General features: G+C 39.5%; 1 protein-coding gene across 9 annotated transcripts in view; it reads right to left on the bottom strand.

Annotated features, from left to right (window-relative positions):
- The window catches only part of LOC308176705 (uncharacterized protein), a 139,778-nt gene that overhangs the window by 71,425 nt on the left and 49,091 nt on the right, over positions 1–19,262 (bottom strand). For 2 of the 9 annotated variants that reach the window (XR_013938513.1, XR_013938514.1), the window contains exons 1-2: positions 10,899–11,096; positions 9,613–9,701 (exon numbers count right to left, since the gene is read on the bottom strand). The exons of 2 other annotated variants lie outside the window; for them this stretch is intronic. Coding sequence is in view for 2 of the 7 variants with exons in the window: in XM_080552789.1 (XP_080408915.1) it covers positions 965–1,056 (92 nt within the window). In the remaining 5 variants the exon portion in view is untranslated. Of the gene's footprint in view, positions 1–964; positions 1,078–9,581; positions 11,097–19,262 lie in introns of those variants that run through there. 5 more of the 9 variants (XR_013938511.1, XR_013938512.1, XR_013938515.1 and 2 more) reach the window with 4 other exon arrangements.

The raw sequence follows: 19,262 nt of genomic DNA, 5'->3' as shown, positions 1-19,262 counted from the left end.
AGTTCAAAAATGAATAAATAAAACTTTTTTTTTTTTTTAAAATCCTCACTCCTTTTTTTCAGACCAGACCAGAAGGAGGTGGCAGACAGTTTGGAAGAAAGCCCTTTGCATAAAGTTCTCTGAGAAAAAAATATTGTTAATTAAACCTCTGCAGAAGATGTAAGCTTCACTTACTGAGAACAAACCTAAGTTATTTTTTTGTTCCCTGCACAGCTTATAAATATTACTTTAACAGGACAGATAAGATGTTTCTGCCCTTACAGCTACGACTAAGACTGTTAGGGGAGAAAATCATTCGATGTGGGGAACTATATGTCCTGAGAGACACATACTTAATTCATTTGTAACCTGTAAACTGAACTAAGTCTAGGGAATGTTTTGGACTTATTAAACCATCATATTACTCACATATAGACTGTTTGGGCATCCCTAATTTATAAGCAAAACTGAATCCACTCCTAATTATGGAGCCATGACCAGTTCTTTGATAGAACTATTTTTTTCCCAATTCAAGTACAGCCTTGTAGCATTTGCTTCTTCTGAGGAACGAATGCAAATTCCTTTCTGTTTGCACTCAACAGCAATTAAAACAGTGGCTGCCATGCAGATGCAGAGAACAGGATTAAAAACAGAGTAATAAGAAAACTCAATTACATCCCAACCATCCTGCAGTTAAAGCTACAAAGAGGCTCACAATCTGACCAACTAATTCATATTACTGTTAGGTATGGGTGAACTTAATTTTAAGTTTTGTTCTATTTTATTTCCATTTAATATTTATGTTCCTTCAAATGACCATCCTAAACTTTCAGTTTGTACCTGTAGGATCTGATAACACCTGATTAGCCTTAAATATAGAAAGAGCAGAAAGGGAGGGGAAAAAAAGCTGTATCTGACTAGCACTTGTGTTGGCAGTGAAAAGGATTGGAAGGCGCAATCTATGGAAGTGAATCAAGAGGCCAACCTCTTACACTGGGGCTCAGGGAGGTTCCAGTGAAACTCCATGGAGCCACTCTGGTGATCACCTTCCCAACTTTTCCAGCTTCCTGCAGCCATCAACCGAAGGAGAAGGTTCAGCTAGGAGAGATTATAATACTCATGTCATTTTTTATGAGGATTGATTTACTTATCAGATTAAGAGAGGTAATCCATTTTCCTTACTACAGCAATTAGATCTAATCTGAAGAGCATCCCCCCCAGCTTTATTGACAGTCCTTTAAATCTAAATGAGAGTTTTAGAAATGCTTCCCGAACAGTAAAATATTAGTTTTTCCTCTGTCTTTCATTTTTATATAATTAAGAGATAAAGTCAATGGAACAGAACCTTGCCAGGCGATAATGATCTCATGCTGACAGACAAATAGTAAGGTGAAAAAAGCATAGGAAAAGTATATTTTTTAATTCAGTGATTTAATTTGCTATTATACTAACTGATTAGCATCTAAAGTACAACAGACTGACAGATTGGTGAAGAAGTGACAAAGCTGGTACCATAAATGTTCGTTGATTTACATTCTCATTGTCTTTGGAAATTTGCTGAAGCATTTGGGAAGAATGCTTTCCTCCACCCCAGCTGAACATTTCTCCTTCACATATGTGGGCATGTAATAAGTTCAAATGACAGAAACCAAACATTTAGTCACCATGAGACTGATCTGGCAGGTACCAAATCTGTGCATTCCAGCATCTGGAATGAGGAGGGCCAGGGCATTAGGGCTCCCTGTCACCAGCGAGGGCACGGGTGACTAAGCTTCTGAGTATGGGCACTGACAATCTTTTCCAGGACATGTACTGGTACTGAAGAGACCGATCTGCTCTTTTTGAATCCATTATTTTCTTACTCATTTTCATGTAATTTTAGCCCTGCAGTTTCTGAACATCCTTAGTTTTGTTCTCAATATGTCAAGAGTTTCTTATCCCTTTTTCCTATAGTAATATTCACTACTGCTGCTGTTATCACAAGATCACTTTTATTCCTAAACTGCCACCAATTTGATTGCTTTTCTCACCAAGTCAGCCTTACATTTTGTTCTCGTTTGTAAAAATTAAATAAAAAGCCTCATGCTCGTCTATAAATATGTCACAAGAGACAGTGTGTTCTGTCCCATGCACTGGATGCACTCTGTTACAAGTGCAATACAAAATGCAGCAGCTCCCTTTAGGAAACCTGCCATTTATATCAATAAAACAACTCCTACTCCAGTGCTCACCATCATTACTTACAAGGTCAGTTCTCCTTCAGGGTCTGATCCATGGTACTGAGTGTGCTCAGTATCAGCATTATGATTTTTAACATTTCAGTGGAAGAAAGGCTCTAAGACCTAGCAGTATCATGGAAAATCAGGTCTTTACTTTTAATATTCAGCCTCTGTCATAAAGTACCTAGCAGAATAAAGAAAGTGATGACTCATTCCTCTGTCTTCAGCCTTTTGTGCATCGGGCATAATAATACCGGTTTCTCAACTTTTCAAACTGGGGGGCAGGTGAATTCTTGGTGATAAGGATGCATTTGCATTTCTTTGACACCATATGCAGCTATTTGTGATAAAAATGGCTTTCACTTCTGAGAAGTGACATGCTTTTGAGGTGTGCTGTATAGTCATCTTTCAGCATCTGAGGGCATAGTGGACCCTACATGTTGTACCACATTTAGACGGGCACAAGGCAACCTAAAACGCAGCCAACTAAGGTATAGCCAGGTTGCAAATTAAAACAAACAAATAAAACAAATAAAAAACATAGAACTGTATAAAAAGCAAATCAAGACAAGTCAAAAATCATAAAGGATGAATTATAACTATAAAAAATAGGACCAAAACAGCACTAGCACTGTGCTATGAGATTTGCACAAAGGCAGAATGAAAGATTTAATATTTGATAGCAGTCGACAAAATGGGAGCACACAATACTATGTGCAAGGGCACAAGCTGGTATTGGTCTTGGATGAATTTCAGGGAAAGTGAATATTAAGTAGGCATTAATAGCATTGCCCTGCTTAGTGATACACTACAGCTGGCTCAGGTGCTTGGAGTTTAGGAAGAGTGTTTAAAATATTAGAGGAAATACGAAGAGGCAATAGAGGAATTAGAGGGTAAGATGCGTGAGGAGAGACTGCGGGAGCTAAACTTACATAGTCTCAAAGAGAGAAGGCTCAGGGGGCCTCAATCACAGTCTATAAATACCTTCAAGGTAATAATATAAATGAAGGAAGGGAATTCTCCAGTCTCAGAAGATAGCAGGACAAGGAGCAATGGCCTGGAGCTAAGGAAGCAGGAGCACAGGGTAGGTTCTGGGGAACGGTTCTTAGCTCTGGCCTCAGCCGCACTGGATGAATTCACTGCGGGGAGGAGGAATTGTTCTCCTTCCACCGACTCCGGGGTGCCGTGCCCACATGCACGCACACACCATGCTTGATGCAGTCAAGACGGCGCTAATCAGCAGAAGCCCCCCTCAGAACGCGTGCAGCACAAAGCTGTGCATCAGCACGGCCACAGCCATACGTCGCGTGGGCTGTCACGGTCCACGTGCTGACTCGCAGGTCTTCCTGCCGCACACGTGATTGTTAATATGGAGTGATTTTAGAATGAAGCACTCATTAACCTGACACCACTCTTGCTAGCGGAGAAATAGTGTTACGGTTCTCCACGGCTGCACTTCACTACACTGGGATTTTTCTCCTTCTTAGAGCACTGTTACAAAGGCTGGTTTCGCACATTCTGCAAAGGGTGAATAAAGCTCAAACCACATATTAGCTAGCACAGGTGGTGATTTGACTTCCATTTATTCACCTGGTTCAGTACAGAACAAAAATTGAGGGTGCTGTACAAGTTAAACAGAATGAGTCCTCGTGTGGCTTATCTATTCCTAAAATACATCTACATGCAGAAAGAGGAAAAAGATGACTCCTCCATTTTGGGGGGATGTCCTCCCTTGTCCTGGGAAAAGACTATCCAAACCTTTTTTTCTTTTTTTTTTTTTTTGTGCTAGTTTATAAACAAATCCCAATTTCAAGTTCTCTTTACTATCCTCGCATCCACCCGATATGGCAATGATGGCAGTTCACAGCCCCACAGCAAAATAAGGAGCAAATTCTGCAGATGCACAGAGGCATCTGCATCCAGCAGAGGCAAAAGCACTGAAAATGAGAAAAGACTACAGAGACTGTGATGAAATCTGGAAGTTTCTGAAGTGGCTTGACTGACCGTGATATGGCAGAACAAGAAAGAAGCCCTGAGCACATAAGCAAAGCACAGCCAAATAATCAAAGCAGCAGACTCAACTCCTGTGCAAAGGGTTCAAACAAGGAGTAAATGAAAATGCCTTTTGCTCCAGTGACCCACAAAGACACCACTGCAGTTCTTGTACATTAAGGGATGGTTTCCGAACAAATCAGCTCCTCCCCTCTGGACGGAAAGAAATCAACTGCCTCCACTTTCTGGGAAGACCACTCGAGTTTACCAGAGTCATAACATAATACTGAAAAACACAGAACAAAACAAGGGCCTCAGCACTTCATGACACCTCACCTGTCTGATCTCTCTACGTTGCTAGCACCTTCTCCTGTGCACTGGCTCTGATCACCAGGAAAAATTTCAAGCAAAGGGATTTGATGCGTACCCATTTTTTCTATTATTATTACTTTTTAAAGTGTTTCTCAGTTTTAATAAAAAATAGCAACCCTCCTGCATCTGGATCCCCCTCTACCAAGGTAACACGCTGGCTTGGCGCTGATAAACTAGGTTGCAGCTAACCATGTCGTCATTTCACACAGAGGCAGATCACCCACCTGTAACTCACTAAGCCACGGTCCTCCTTAAGCTGACAGTGGAATAGTGGTCGGGAAATGCTTTGGCCTCGTAACAAGCTGTCTCTTCAAATTCTTATAAATCTTCTCAGTCAACATCTCCTGAATTTGTGCTTTATGTCTAGCACCTTGCTGGTAATGTGCATCTTGAAGGCTTCAACCCAGAAGTTACCATGCCTTTTTGCAAAAAGCTACATTAAAAAATCCCAAAGCAGTTACTGACAATGTACAGCTGACTTTAAATTACGTTTGGACACTTCGCATGTGGTGCTCAGCACCTCTGAAAACAAAACAAAACTAAAACACCTTTCAGAATGACACATACGTATAAAAACTCCTGAAGTATACAAACCTGAAATGTTCGGCTGCTAAAGGCTCGCTGCTTTGTTAAACATGAATCAGCTTACACTTCAAAGAGGAAGCCAAAATTATATTCGCGTACAGAAATCTCTACGTTTTAAAGGGTGCTTTGTGCTAACATTTTCCCCAAATAAATCCTATTGTTATTCAAAAAAAATGTGCTGAGACATGTTTGAGGGGGTTTAAAACTGTTTCCTAAGTCTCTATCTGAACAAGCAGAGCAGCATCAGTTGCAGTGATGGCTTCCCAGCTAGTATTTGCATGCTGCAAGTTACCACTTAAATGTACTAAAGTATATATTTGTGTAAGCTACCATACTACATATTGACTGAAAGGCTAGGCAGCTTTGTAAATACACAGTGAAAAAATTATCTGCCTTATTTGTGTGTTGTCAGGAGACTGGAATCACTTCTGGGTAAATAAGATGCATTTATAAAATGATCTAATTACGTATGGTACTTAACTTGAAAGACCTGTAGCCATTTTAGCCTCTTAGGAAAAAGAGCATACATGTTTTATAACTCTAAAATAATGATTTCTAATAAAATATTAGGAAATATTACAGCCTTAAAAATTACATATCCCAAATTTGAGAGAGAACATCAAGAAAGCACATATTTGGCATACTAACCAAAGCATAAGGCAAGGCACCACAAACACCTAGAAGATGCATAAAAATTCAATTTTTGTCTGCATGTCCTTGCAGTTACTGTGAAAATCCATCCCAAATATTTCTCCTAACACTAGCCAAAGTGGGAAATTTAAGTAACAATATATACAGAAATTCTGTATTAAACAAAATCACACACAAAATTTGATTTCTCCTCCTACAAATTTTGATTCATAAGCTGTATTTGAAAAGCTTTCCTCAGGAAAGAAGTCCCACTAAAATTAATAGGACTACTCCCATAACTAAGTCTTCTTGCATAACTTTTAAAATGGCATCTCTGAGAGTTTGGATGGTAAACCTAATTTTCAATGTGAAATTCTGCAGCAGCAATTACAAAATATAGTAAACAGTAAACAGTAAATTACAAAATATAGTAAACAGGAAGGTAAAGTAGTAGTGTTTTTGATTTTTAAAATCTAAAGCAGAGTAAAAAAAATCTCTCATTTTGGTATCTATCAGAACATGGTATCATTGATGAATATTAACATTTATACTTAGCAAATCCCAGAGCTTTTCAATCCACAAGGAACAACATAACTCAGCAGTAGCTGTAAAGAAATGGCAATTTTATGTTGTCAAATATCAATCACTAAATATGTGTCTGTCTGGGAAATGACAGCAAGAAAACATGGAAGCATTTTAAGGTGACAAACACTGACCCGTTATTAGAGGTCTTTGAATGTTTTATTATTATGCGATCCTGCTTGCTAATAGCAGATCATCAAGTGATGCAAACTGATGCAGAGCTATGTCACTGTCCTTTGACATCCATTACTACCCATCCTTCTTGGAGCGGTATCCTCTGGGCTTCTGGATTGTAATTTTACTTTTTAAGACACCTTTCTAACTTGACATTTGTAGTCAGAGGCTATCTATGTCTACCCTCTACAGAGCAGGGTACATTTCTCAAAAATGGATTAAAAAAAAAAAAAAAAAAAAGAGGAATGAAATGAGGAAAAAAGGGAGAGAGACAGAAAAAAATACAGCCCAGTAACTACTGAGGGAATCTCAGGCTCTGGAGACATGCGTTCAACTCTCTGCTCTGCCAAAATCCTTGCATAATGTGAGGAAATCAATTAGTACCTTATCTGTGAAATGGGGATACTCAATTACTCACAGGGGGATTATGAGACTAAATAAACAGTTACAAATTTCAAGTGATTTAGACAGTATAGAAGTAAAAGACAAAACAGAGAAAGAAGCATATTAAGATTTCTGTTCACCACCACCCCTTTCTATCCCCCAACAAAATTACTCCAGTGACTTCACCCCCTCTAACAGAAACAACTTTCCTACACCAGCAGTTTCATCTATAAATTCCAGTGGCCCAAAAGCAGCTCTCCCATAATGTCCCAAATGACCAGTGTCCCCGGGACAGGTAGCAATATAAAACAGTTATAACGTGGATAACAGCATCTTACCCAAACAGGAAGCTACGGCAATGTTTCCTTCCCTGCAAAAGTTATCAGAAATGGGAGAGAAGCTGTCATGTCCTTAGCTTTCTAGTCATCAAACAGTTCCTGCAGCTGACAGAAGCTGGAAGATTATCTCAAAGTGCTTGCGATGAAGACAAATTTAACTAAAGACTCTACCCCCAGTCAGACCTGAAGAATTTCAGAGCTGCAGGTTAGACTATTGCTGAAAAAGGAGAACATCTCCAAGATTTATAGTCAAAATAGGTATAATGCGTGTCATTAACAACTCACCAGCTCCCAACAGCAAGCATAGGATGTCACATGAGCTACTGTATTTAGCTTCTGGAGCCTGGGAAGCAACCTACACAGCACCGTGTGCTGCTGCTGGCAAATGATCTTTTAATGGCAACAGCTATATGGGGCTGCATCCATTCAGCTACTGCATTGCAAAAATGATGATAAATGATAATGAGGAACTATTGCAACTATCAGAAGTATTAGTAAATCTTCCTACTGCTTCCTATTATAAATCTAGAGAAGTCTTTAAGACTGCTGTCAAACCGCATGAAGCACACCACGCAGTTAACTTTGCAGCTGTTGACTTGGACTTTGGGACTAAATTCAGCAGTCCTGGAGCAAGAAACCTTTAAAAATTAAACCCAAACCACCCCAGATCAACCACTATCCTAACTCCTCCCAACTTCTGAACCTCAGAAAGGTGTGGTGATGAGCTGACCTGCTCAGTGACTCTCCCTGCTCCAGCACTGTCGCAGAGGGAGAAGTCTGGCTTTCTGTGGTTGCCCAACCTCTGCTCCCACCCTGTGCCCTTGGGCCACAGGTGGGATGCAGAGAACACTTTCCAGATGGCTGAAAAATGTTACTCTTAATAGTGGTGTCACTGGGGGCTGAAAGCTAAAAAGGAGCCTCTGTATAGTATTTTTTGCCTCCCAATAAAGGTCATTTATTAGAGATATTCATGTATTTTCATTTATTTTATTAGAAGATGCCAAAATCTCTGCTGATAAAATGTTTCCCTTTTTCCTTTCCTTTCTTCCCCCTGATTTTCACTCCAGCTAGCTAGTAAGCCATACAGAGTGTTGGGGATTTGTTAGTGATTGACTACTCATTAAATTAATGTAAAAATATACCCTGGCATTTTCAAGCACCAGTAATTCAAACCAGGCAAATTAATAGGCTACCTTTTTTCTCCAAATACTGCTGAGCATGCCGTAGGCAGCCATCAACTTGAAATTATTTTTGTTAAAGAAGGATGTGAGCTTACAGCACGCAACTCAAGGAACTTCTCTGATGAAGCAATAAGAAACCACTTAGCGACAACTACATTTGAAAAAGCCAACCAAAAACTTACGGAACTTTTGCAAGACGTTTTGCTGTGTTCTACACGGGTACCTGCACCTGTCTGAGCGATATTAGCGCTGCTGAGTTGTGTAAGGAGCCATGAGCTCAGGTAGACATTCGTCTTCACGTGACAGAATCCAAACTCAACATCATTGCTCTCTCCTCAAACCTCAGTGTGACACTGCAGAGTTTGAATTCTCTCAACTAGCATTTACTGCCATTAAATCAGCTTTTAATTATCTGAAATTACGATAACATCATATTAAATCAATGCCCAAATCTTTCGATCCTTGAAAGAAACTCACGTTTGTTTTTTTTTGTTTTCTTTTTTTATAGAGAGATCACCACTCAATCCATTTCTACAGAGCTTTCTAATCATATCTTTAATTAGGATGAGAAGCTGAAAAAAAAGCCCTTAAAAAACAAGGTATTTCCTAAACTTATAATAATTTTGAAGCAGAACCACTGACACCACCATCTGGACATCACTTTCTTTTCCTCTAGTCCTAACATGGAAACGGAGCCCTCTAACTCCATTGTGCTATCACAGTACATCTTGTATAATAACCACAACAGCTTCCTTAGGGTAAAAAAGAAAAAAGCAAGAAAAAAATACAAAATAGCCACAAAAGACGTGATTTTTAATTCAAGTCTGCCCTCCTGGTAATGCTCTGTTTGTATCAGCAGTAATTACCCCCTTATTTTATAAGTACAACACGTATTCAAGGAAATTTATTGACCAATTGGAAAGAATAAGAAAGCCAATTAAAAATAATACACCGAGAAAACCACCACCACAGCTTCTGGATTAAACACATTTCCTGCACTTGTCTTTATCCCAGTTCCAAGTTTATATATATAACTTATTTCCCATTATTTCTTCACATAGATTCAAGGCTGTGGTAAATGTTAACTTTTTTCAAAATTTCTGCTTTGGAACATTTTTATGACCATTATAATGGTGATAACATACTTCATGGTCTGAAATACTCGTTCATATTCACCTCTATGTTCTTTAATGTCACAGGAAGCTGCTGTCACTTGTAAACTTGTGGATCAAAGTGGTTCTTCTTTGGAATGAATAGTTTTAACACTTGATCAAAAAACAAGAAATAGAAATACTGTATTCTATAAAGTAATATTACATGTAAATATACAATATATATTACTTTGTAGCATGCACTCATAAATAATGGTGTTTGAAATTCTGTAACAAATTCAAAATGAGAAAATGAAAAAAAGAAGAAACTTGTTTATGAACTTTTTTTTCAAAAAAACATTAAAATGTATGGTTTTGTGGAGATTTTCAACTTTAACAAAACACACATTTCCCCATATAATACGGTTTTGATGAAAACCATCTTGCAGGCAGCAGGGAACAATTCAGAAAAGCTGGCAGAAGGAACTAAAGACCTAGGTTAGAAATCAGGTCCACTTAAATCAAGATCCGGTCAATAACTTCTCTCCCTCTTGACACACTGCATTACATAAATCAAATATAACTCTTCAGTATACAAACACCATTTATAACCACTTTATATTTCTTATTTACTTGAAGCCAAACTGTACTTTATATAAATTAATATTTTAGAAATAATCCTTTAAAGCTTTCTTTTTCCCTGGGTACATTCATAAATTTGGATTCGTTGTGTGTATCCATCCAAATGCAGTAACAAAAAGTAAAAGCCTTAACAAATACAACTTTGGGAATCGTCACCTCTTAAAAGCAATCAAGATTAGCAATTATATTTTATGTTATGTGCTCCAAATATCGTCGTGCTCCAGCTCTTAAGGAGATTCACACTGGCAAATGATCAAACTCAGCCATGCCTTTGCATACAATGCTGCATACAATTTCAAAGTTTTTATAAACTCATTCTGGCAACAGTCAAATCCTCTGAGCTAAGGAAAGACTTAGTTCTGTGTGAAGGTGCTTTATTCAATCATCTATGCCCACTAGAAACCACCAGTTTGAGGTTTGTGGCCTGTTAATAGTTCTGTAATATTTTTCCATTTTCTCAAAAGTTTATTCCATCCAGAGGATAATTTACCCTGCCTGGAAGATGGAAAGGTGCTCTTTTTTTTTTTTTATTATTTATTTCTTCCTTGCTAAAGGAATTTTGCCACACCTATTACCCTCTTATTCTCCCTAAAACACCAGGGGATAAATGTAAAATAATAATAATAATAATAAAACAAACAAACAAAAAACTAAAAGATTTATCCCCAGAGACAGATAAAGATGCCATACTGGAACAAGCAAAAACATGAGTGTATCATTAAAAAATACCAAGCAAAAGTGCAAGAACAGACCACCAGCATGTCAGCAGTCCTCCCTCAGAAGGGGGAAAGCAGGAAGCCAGGGGCCACGCTGGTGCCTGCAGGACCCGAGAGCACCAGCACCTCACTCCTGTGCTGAACACACCGCCACGGTGTGGGCACTCTGACTCACTTCGCAACAGAGCAAACGACTCATCAAATACCTGAGCATTTCTAAACACGGTAAACCAATAAATTAAATTCATAAAAGTATGTAATTCATAAAAGTGTGCAATAAATCAGTTTCAACGTTAGGTGGAACTAGAATATGGGCAATATAAAGCTGTATAGAGCTATAAATAATTAACTTAAAGATGGGTATAAAAATATGCATGTACTGGGAAATGAATGAGAATGAAGTTTCTGCCTGTGGAGTAATACAGACCTGAAACTGGTTTGGGATGCTCATTTCCAGCCCAGCTCTCCACGCCTCTGGAGAGGCCTCCATGCAAGGCTGGAGCATGGAAACTCCCAAACTTCACAATCCTGCAGCTTCATTCTCTGCCTGCCCCAAACTTTACCTGCAGGATTAAACCCGGAACAGGCTGGCCTTGCTGAGCTGGCAGGCGGTGTGGAGAGGACCTGGAGGCAGAAGGGATGCTGCTTCTAGTTCACAGGCAAGAAAAGGCCCTCAAGGCCACCAGGACGTACCCCAGACTGGTGCGGGCATACAGCTGGGGCCACAGCAGCCTTGTAGCATCACCCCAGCAGTCCCTACACTTCCTGCTCCCCCAGGCCACCTCAGCAGCCCCTGGGTCAGCCCAGCCTACCTCAGCCACGCGACGCAGCACCTGGGCATTGCATTTCCTTTTGCTGCGATGGGGACTCCACACAAAGGTGAAAACCAAAATGTTTAACACGCTGTGATGGCAAGGTCTGACGTTGCTGTCAGACCAAAACAGACACTGGTGTGGCAAACCTTAACTCTTCAGTGATCGCTACTAGCCTTGGGCACAAATAAATCTAGGCCAAGTCCAGATAAGCATGAAGATGAAGATGCTCAATGCGAATTTCATATGCACGCAGTCGGTCAGTGCTACCCTTCCGATTTACTCTTGTTCTCATCAGCTGGTGAATTACGACTGGGTTATACAACAAAACAAAAGCCAACTCAATATGGCTTCAGCTTAGAAAAAACAATTGTCACCATCTATCTGAATCAAAGACGTGAAAAGTTGGTACAACAGTTTGCATTAAAACTCAATCCCCACAAAAGACAGAAAACTACCTGCAAACCTCCCCAAAACATTCCTTCTTTCTTAAGATACAGCTATGAGTTTGCAGTGTAGAGCTGAGCATTAAAAAACAAAAAAAGTAGAGATTATATTGTACCTAGTTGCATTTGCGTCATTTATATTTGATAAATCTTGAACCTTTTAAAGAGATTTAGTCCTTTGTATTTTCCCTGCAGTTACCATTTCAGTCCTTTCTTTACATCACCACCAGATGGGGCTCACTTACAGCTGAACTCGCTGGACATTAGATGGTTTTATAGTACATATACGATTTATGTTGTACACAAACACACATCTATTGAATGCATATTCATTTTCACAGCATATTTGCACACTTTTCTTCTCATGAAAAAAAATCCATGTTTTTATTTAGTGATACAGCTGGTTATAGATGATTATTATTTTTTTTAATAACATTAATCCCAGAACTACTACTACGCTGTAAGGCCAGTTTAGATTAAGTTGATAGCAGCAAGAAGAAGGGATGTGTTGCTCAAGAATTATAGTGCCAGCTTTATAACTAGTTTCCAGGTCCGTGAGACCTGTGATGTGGACTGTCTTATTGCCCACCTTAAAATTACAGACTAATTTACAACGTGCTACATCCAGTTCCAGTGTAATCAGTAACAGCAAAATAAAATGCAATTCTTTTAAGACGAACTTCCAATCTATTAAGAAACCTCCAATGTTGTTTTGATATAGCAATCTCCCTCCCCCTGCCTTTTATTTTTTTAAGGTCAAAAACGAGGAGTGAAACCTCTTGCTGTACAGCCTGGAAATTCAGTCAGGGAAATGCCCTATTTTTATCACCTACTTTCTCTCTTTCTAAAGGCTTTCTTTGCTATGTTATTTTTTTCCCCCTCTTCCCAGTTATGCATGAGCAATAATTCCCATAGAAAATAACTGAGCTTCCATTTTAGCTACGCAGATTTCTCAGGACAGATTTTGTGAGCGAGGAAGGGCTTTTAGCCTGTTCTCTCAGCCCAGGGTAGCAGCACTGGGTACTCTCCGGTTGATGTCAATCGGAAACATATTGTGCTAAGGATAAGCAGCAGCAGGGACCCCAAAATACCTGTTTGATAAAGACATGCCATAATGGTAGACAAAAATAGGAGATAAATGCAAAATAGGAGAGAATAACTTAAAAGTCCATCAGATGCTTAGCTACAATGGTGAGAATATAAAACTATAATTAAGATAAATGCCTGTAAATCTTTTTTGTTATTAATAGTTTAAAGCCATAGTCAATGTGTTTAAAAAAATACTAAATTATGTGACTTCAGCTTTGAAGACTCCAGGGGGCTTATCAGACCTGGCTCCTGCACAGGCTAATCCCACTTCTGCAATAAAAACCGTATCTCCAAGACAGAGTGCCTCTGACTACATGGTTTGGCAGCACCCACTTGATTCACATGGTGCCTACTACTGTAGCGCTCCATCAATATTTTTCCACAAATGTAATCACAAGAGCATCTTTTCAGACAGTGACTGACCTAGCAATTGATTAGCCTTCAAGATGCATCAGATTTTAAATAAAATCTGTATGCAGAAAAGTCTTTTTCATGCATCGTCACCAACATACCATGACAAAAGTCAGCCCTAAAATGACAAATATTGTATTTGATGCCAGTTCTTTTTTCTAAACGGGTGCCGGAACTCAAAACCACTCAGTCTTATGACAAGACTCAAAGGAAACACACATATTTTGCAGATCACATCACTAAAGGAGACTGGAAAGCTCAGATTGCAAATAATTAGGTACTTAAAAAAAAAAATTAGCCTGTTTCTCGAATATTTTCTTTTGGCAAATACTTAATTTTCTTTTGTCATACTGAATTTTCCTCTACCATGTGGAGTTTATTTAACACTCACACTTGTGAGATAAAAATCTCTGACACTGCAACATTAGGAAAATATAACACTATCGAAAGCAAATTCAGATTTTATGATGCAGATTTTATGATTCTTAATTTCTGCCTTTTGCAAAATATTGCTAGAGCTGCTCCACTTTCAGAGATCTTCTTTTCCTATTTGATGCTGGAGGGACTTTTCTGACTGCTGAGCTAGGAAGGAGACCAGCTATTCTTCCTGGGCAGCTGCCCAAACCCAGTGCCTCTGCCCCTGGCTGCACGCCTGGCTGCACAGCCCAGGGGGGAGGCAGGCGCGGGGAGCAGAGTGGCCAGAAGTCACCAGGGAGAGAAGGCAGACAGAGAAGCAGGCTCTGACTGCCACTGACATCACCCAGTCCCACTTCCAGGCTACAGCTGTAGCTGGGGGCACGGAGTCAAAAGAAAAAAAAAAAAGGAGCAACAAAACAGGAAAGAAGGGAACTAAGGGCTGCTAATCAAAAAATGAGAGAAGAAAGGAAAAAGGGAAGAAAAGCTTAGCCAGCTCTCCCAAGTCTGAAGCAGAGGACAAAGCTACACAAGAATGGGAGGAATGAGTTCTCAGTAACTGCATGAGTAAGTAATGAACATCGTCACATAAAGGAGTAGAGGATGTTTGTATCTTCACACCACTTGGGCGGTACTCACTTTCTAGATGTTTATATCTATCAGCCTCAGTTTCCAGACTTCTCCAGGTTCTTCCATTATGTGGCCAACATCTAGTTTTGTGCAATAACATTCATGCTAACACTGACTTACAAATACTAAGTTCCTTCCAAGAGTTCCATGATGAGAAAAAGAATCACTATAAATGAGAAACGTGGTCAGAAGTTCCCTTGAAATTCCTGGAGAGATGAATTCCTCTCACATATTTCCACTCCTCAGCATAAGCAGGAAGGGTTAAATGTTTAACAGTGATGGTTCCCCTCATCAGAACACCATTTTGTTACTTAATACATTGTTATTAGAATGGATTTGGAGGGGGAAAATGAAGTTACTCTGCAGTCAGTACAGTAGCAGAGGGAGATACTCGAGCTCAAACAGTATTTAAATGTTTACATATTCAAAACCAAAACTAACAGCAAAACAGCTGCTACACAGAACTTTAGAAGCAGAATGAGTTCACTTATCTGAACAGCTTGAGTTCATAACCCAGTCCGTTTACTTCTGACTTTAAGCACTGTATCCAGCAGCAGAAGCACATTTATATTAGAAGACAACACCACTTTTAAAGTCTCCATTCCTTCCTCCTTTTGTACTCCAGACTCACACAATGCAGACTAATGAATACATATTCAGAATGGAGTTTCTGTCGTGCTGCTGCAGTATGCCTAACTGCTTACCAGATGCTGTTGCTCCAGTTTTCCATGTGAACATGTTCCGTAGCCTTCGTACTGATGCTATTGCTTCCTTAATCCTATGAACAGTCCCAATTAGTACTGTTGATACCTAGCAGTCTGTCACAGATTTGTGCTTCATGCTTGCATGGCCTAAACCACAACATTAGTTCTCTTTTGAAAGCCTGCAGAGTCCTGGCCAGAATAAGGCCTTGAATAAGGCCAGATCCATACAGCCATTCTCAGTCCTATCTGTATCCTTCAGTGTAAGGCTTATGGCAATTGCTTCTGAAAACAGGTTATCTTCTGCTGTAACAGCCCTTTAGTAAGGTTAGCAGCAGGAAGGGATAGCACCGTTGCAATAGTTTTAAATTGCATTCATAATTTGTCAGTTAAGGCCAGCGGACATAAAACTGAATTTGCTCATTCTGCTGGATCCAAAGCACAGGATAAGAGTTTTGGTATATCAAATAAACTTCAGTAGATTGACCTTGAACATTCATTTATTCTCTGAGAGCACCAGAAGCTATAAAGAAACATATTAAAACATACAGCCCTTCCCCAAAGAGCTTACATTTGAATGCTTGACAAGACCATGACAAGTGATAAGGGAGAGGGATGCATGCTGAGAAGAGGAAGAATCACTGCAATAGGATCTCAGCTTCACTTGGCAAGGGGAGAGTTTGCAGGTCTACAAGCTTTCTAAGAACTACTTATTGCTCTGATGAGTGAAAAAATAAAAGTGAACTCTTAAGAGTTTTAAAAGGAGGTGAGTAAATAGAGAGACAGAAAAACATATTTGATGCAAAGTATGAAAAGGAAAGGCTCTCAAGGCTCACATCATTTAAAAGGAGGCAAACAACAATTGTCAGGTCACAGAGCTAGGCCAGGGCAGTAAGTGGTTTTGGAAAAGCAAGAAGCAGCTGTAGTGTCTCTTTCTGGGCAGAATCTGCAAGGGTCAGAAAAAAAAAAAAAAAAAAAACGCTAATTAAGAGGCAACAAAATAAAATATTAAAAAGGCAGGTACTGAAATGTGGCATTTGAACTGAACACACTTGACTGTCAACCCAAACGCCATAAAGTTTAACACTGTAGTTTGAACAGATGCTTAATTGTATGCACTTAATGAACCATCATAAACTAGGAAGATTCCTGATATGGTTGTAAGCAAGTGTTATACTGCATAATGGGAGGTACAGAGAAAGGAATCTCAACCTGATTACTAAATGGTTACAGTGGACATGATGTAACAGACACAAATAAAAACTGCCAAGATCTTAAAAGCATTTTATATTTCAGCAGGCAAAAATCGGTCTGAAAACGATGATGAAGGTCCCACAGTTCAGAAAGCATCACTGACTTTCACCAAGGCAAGAACTGGAGTTGAAGGATAGTTATGAAACTATAGAGTGGTGCAAAAAAGTTGATATTCTAGAAAGAATTCCCTAGTCATGAAGAAATTCTCTTTACTTATGGTCTCTCACAATGAAAGACATGCTTTGCCAGGGAGGTGTCTCAGCACCCAGCCAGGAGGAGAAGGAAGGCAGGCAAAGGGGGACACCACGCACTGGCAGCGCTCCTCTGGCACTCAAAGGCACCCAGGGAGTGGTGGGCTCTGCTCAGGAATCCTTCCCCTGTCCTCTGCAAAGGGCATGCCATGTTAGTACTCTCCTTCCAGTTCTGGGGCAGGGAGATGCACCTGGGGGCAAGATGAGGCAGTACAGAGAGAGCTGGAGCCCACAAGAGTCAATTCACTGGAGGTTTCCAGGTTTGGCAGCTATTAGTTTTGGTGCCAGCTAAATGCTGTTGTGAGATACTAATTAATATATATATATACGTAACATATATTGCATATTGCTACATGAGAACCTCAAGGCTTGACCAGCAAGACCTTGATTTTTCCAACCTTGATTACAGAAATTACTAGATCTGTATCATGAAGACATGTATTTTGTGAATAACCTGAAGAGAAATTAATCGAAATATTACACGCTACACACTCACTAGCATTGTTTAGAATACATTTTGCACACAAAGATTAAACAAACCTAAAGCTCTTACACCAAACAGCCAGAAACCCAGGATGGGAAAGATAAAACTACTGAAGTAGGATCATTTCTCCTACTTGAGGTTTGGCATTTGTGCATTTTCTGAAATCTTTTATTCTATTTTGTAAAGGAACCAGCTATGGAATCACAGTTTGTCAAAGTGCTATTGATCTGTGTGTTTCCCCACACATGCACTCTTAAATGAGTTGTAAGGGGGAACTGAGGTGCCTGTTAAACCTAAAGCACTTAAATATATTTAAAGGTAACTTGTGACATGCACTTTAAGAAACGGTTGCTCTGCATGTTTCCCAGCTTCCAGCTCCTTGATGCTCTCTGCCATTCTGTAGGTGGCTTCCAATCAGAGCGGCCGCCACCGAGGGCCGGGGAGATGGCTGCCAGGGTTTTATTTTATATTCCAGCTACAATGCAGGGAATGTAAGGCAGCAAGTGTGTATGGCACGAATAATGAGTTGTACTAATTCACAGAAATTCACTTTTTTTTGCTGTCACACACTGCTCCTTTTTCTATAGGCCAACACTTTGAAACTTCATTTTTATGTGCCATTTACTTCCCCAGGGTGTAAAGCCTGCTAAAAATATCACCATTTCTTCTCCTCTGATAAAAGATTATTTATGCAAAGGCAGAATAATTATTCTTGACATACTAGAAGGCTCCCTCCTCCCCCCCAAGGTAGTTTCAAATGATACCTTCGTAAAATACAGCGAAGGTCAATACAATATTGTCAGCTAAAGCTCAACATTGAACATGGGTCTTCTGAACTCAGGATACTGGAAGACTTGTTAAATGAAGAAAAATAATTTGCAATTTGACAGGGCATTTGATTTGAAAGCATGAAGGGAAAATGACTGGGACAATGAGGTTTCTGTAAACAGTTACCACATTCATCCCTAAAGAAAATGAAATAAGATCTGTATGTTGTAGAAATATAGTAGCAATTAAACCAGGCAGAAATATATGTGGGGGAAATCCTGACAACTGGCATCAAGAGGTTAACTCTTTTTTTCTTTTTAATCACTAACTAGTTCTGTCATCTTTTGGTTCAGTGCAAAATCTCCCCAGAGAAGCGCCTCTATTCTTTGAATGTCCATAAGGCAATTAGGTTTTACATTTTTAAAACTGAAGGGTTTTACAGGATGAGCCAATTTATATGTTTCCATAATAAGAAAAGACTCAGGGCTACTGAAGTATCTATTTCAAAATGGCTTAGGTGGTGCATTATTGAATCCTACAAAGCCAAGGGGCTTCCAGGTCCCAGAGTCTTTAACAGTCATTTTGAGGGAACTACCTGGGCAGAATACAGAACAGCTTCATTTTTGGAAACCTGTAAAGCAGCCATTTGCTATTTGGAGTTCCTTCAACATGTGCAGTACAAAGCACAGTAAAGCGAGGTCCTGGCTGGAACACAGGATGTGGAAGGGTGCTGCAACAGCACTGGGTAGTTGTATTTCTTTGCTCCTGAACCGTTTTATTTTCTTAATAAATGCTGGTCAAGTCTCAATCATAAAAACAATCGGGTGGATATAGCTGTGAGCAAAAATGGGTGATAGCTTTCAAACTAGAAAAGTGTAACAGCTCTATCTACCAATTAAAGCCATTCAGTGAACAAATCTGATGATTAACTGGATATGTAATTAAGCCTTTATTATTAGTCTAATTGGATGGTTAGGGGAATTATTAAAGCTGTTAAGATTCTGTGTAGCAATCTGGCTGCGCAGTACAGGCAATATGAAATTCAGCTCATTACAAGCAAGGCCAAATGAACATATTTGAGGGGAAATTCGAGACAGCTGCATCCAAGTCTTTCAAA

The sequence above is a fragment of the Anser brachyrhynchus genome (genome assembly GCF_964034855.1).
Source record: "Anser brachyrhynchus genome assembly, chromosome: 12".
Classification (NCBI taxonomy): domain Eukaryota; kingdom Metazoa; phylum Chordata; class Aves; order Anseriformes; family Anatidae; genus Anser; species Anser brachyrhynchus.
The sequence above is the reverse complement of the archived record's forward strand: the minus strand, read 5'-3'. Positions and strand labels throughout refer to the sequence as shown.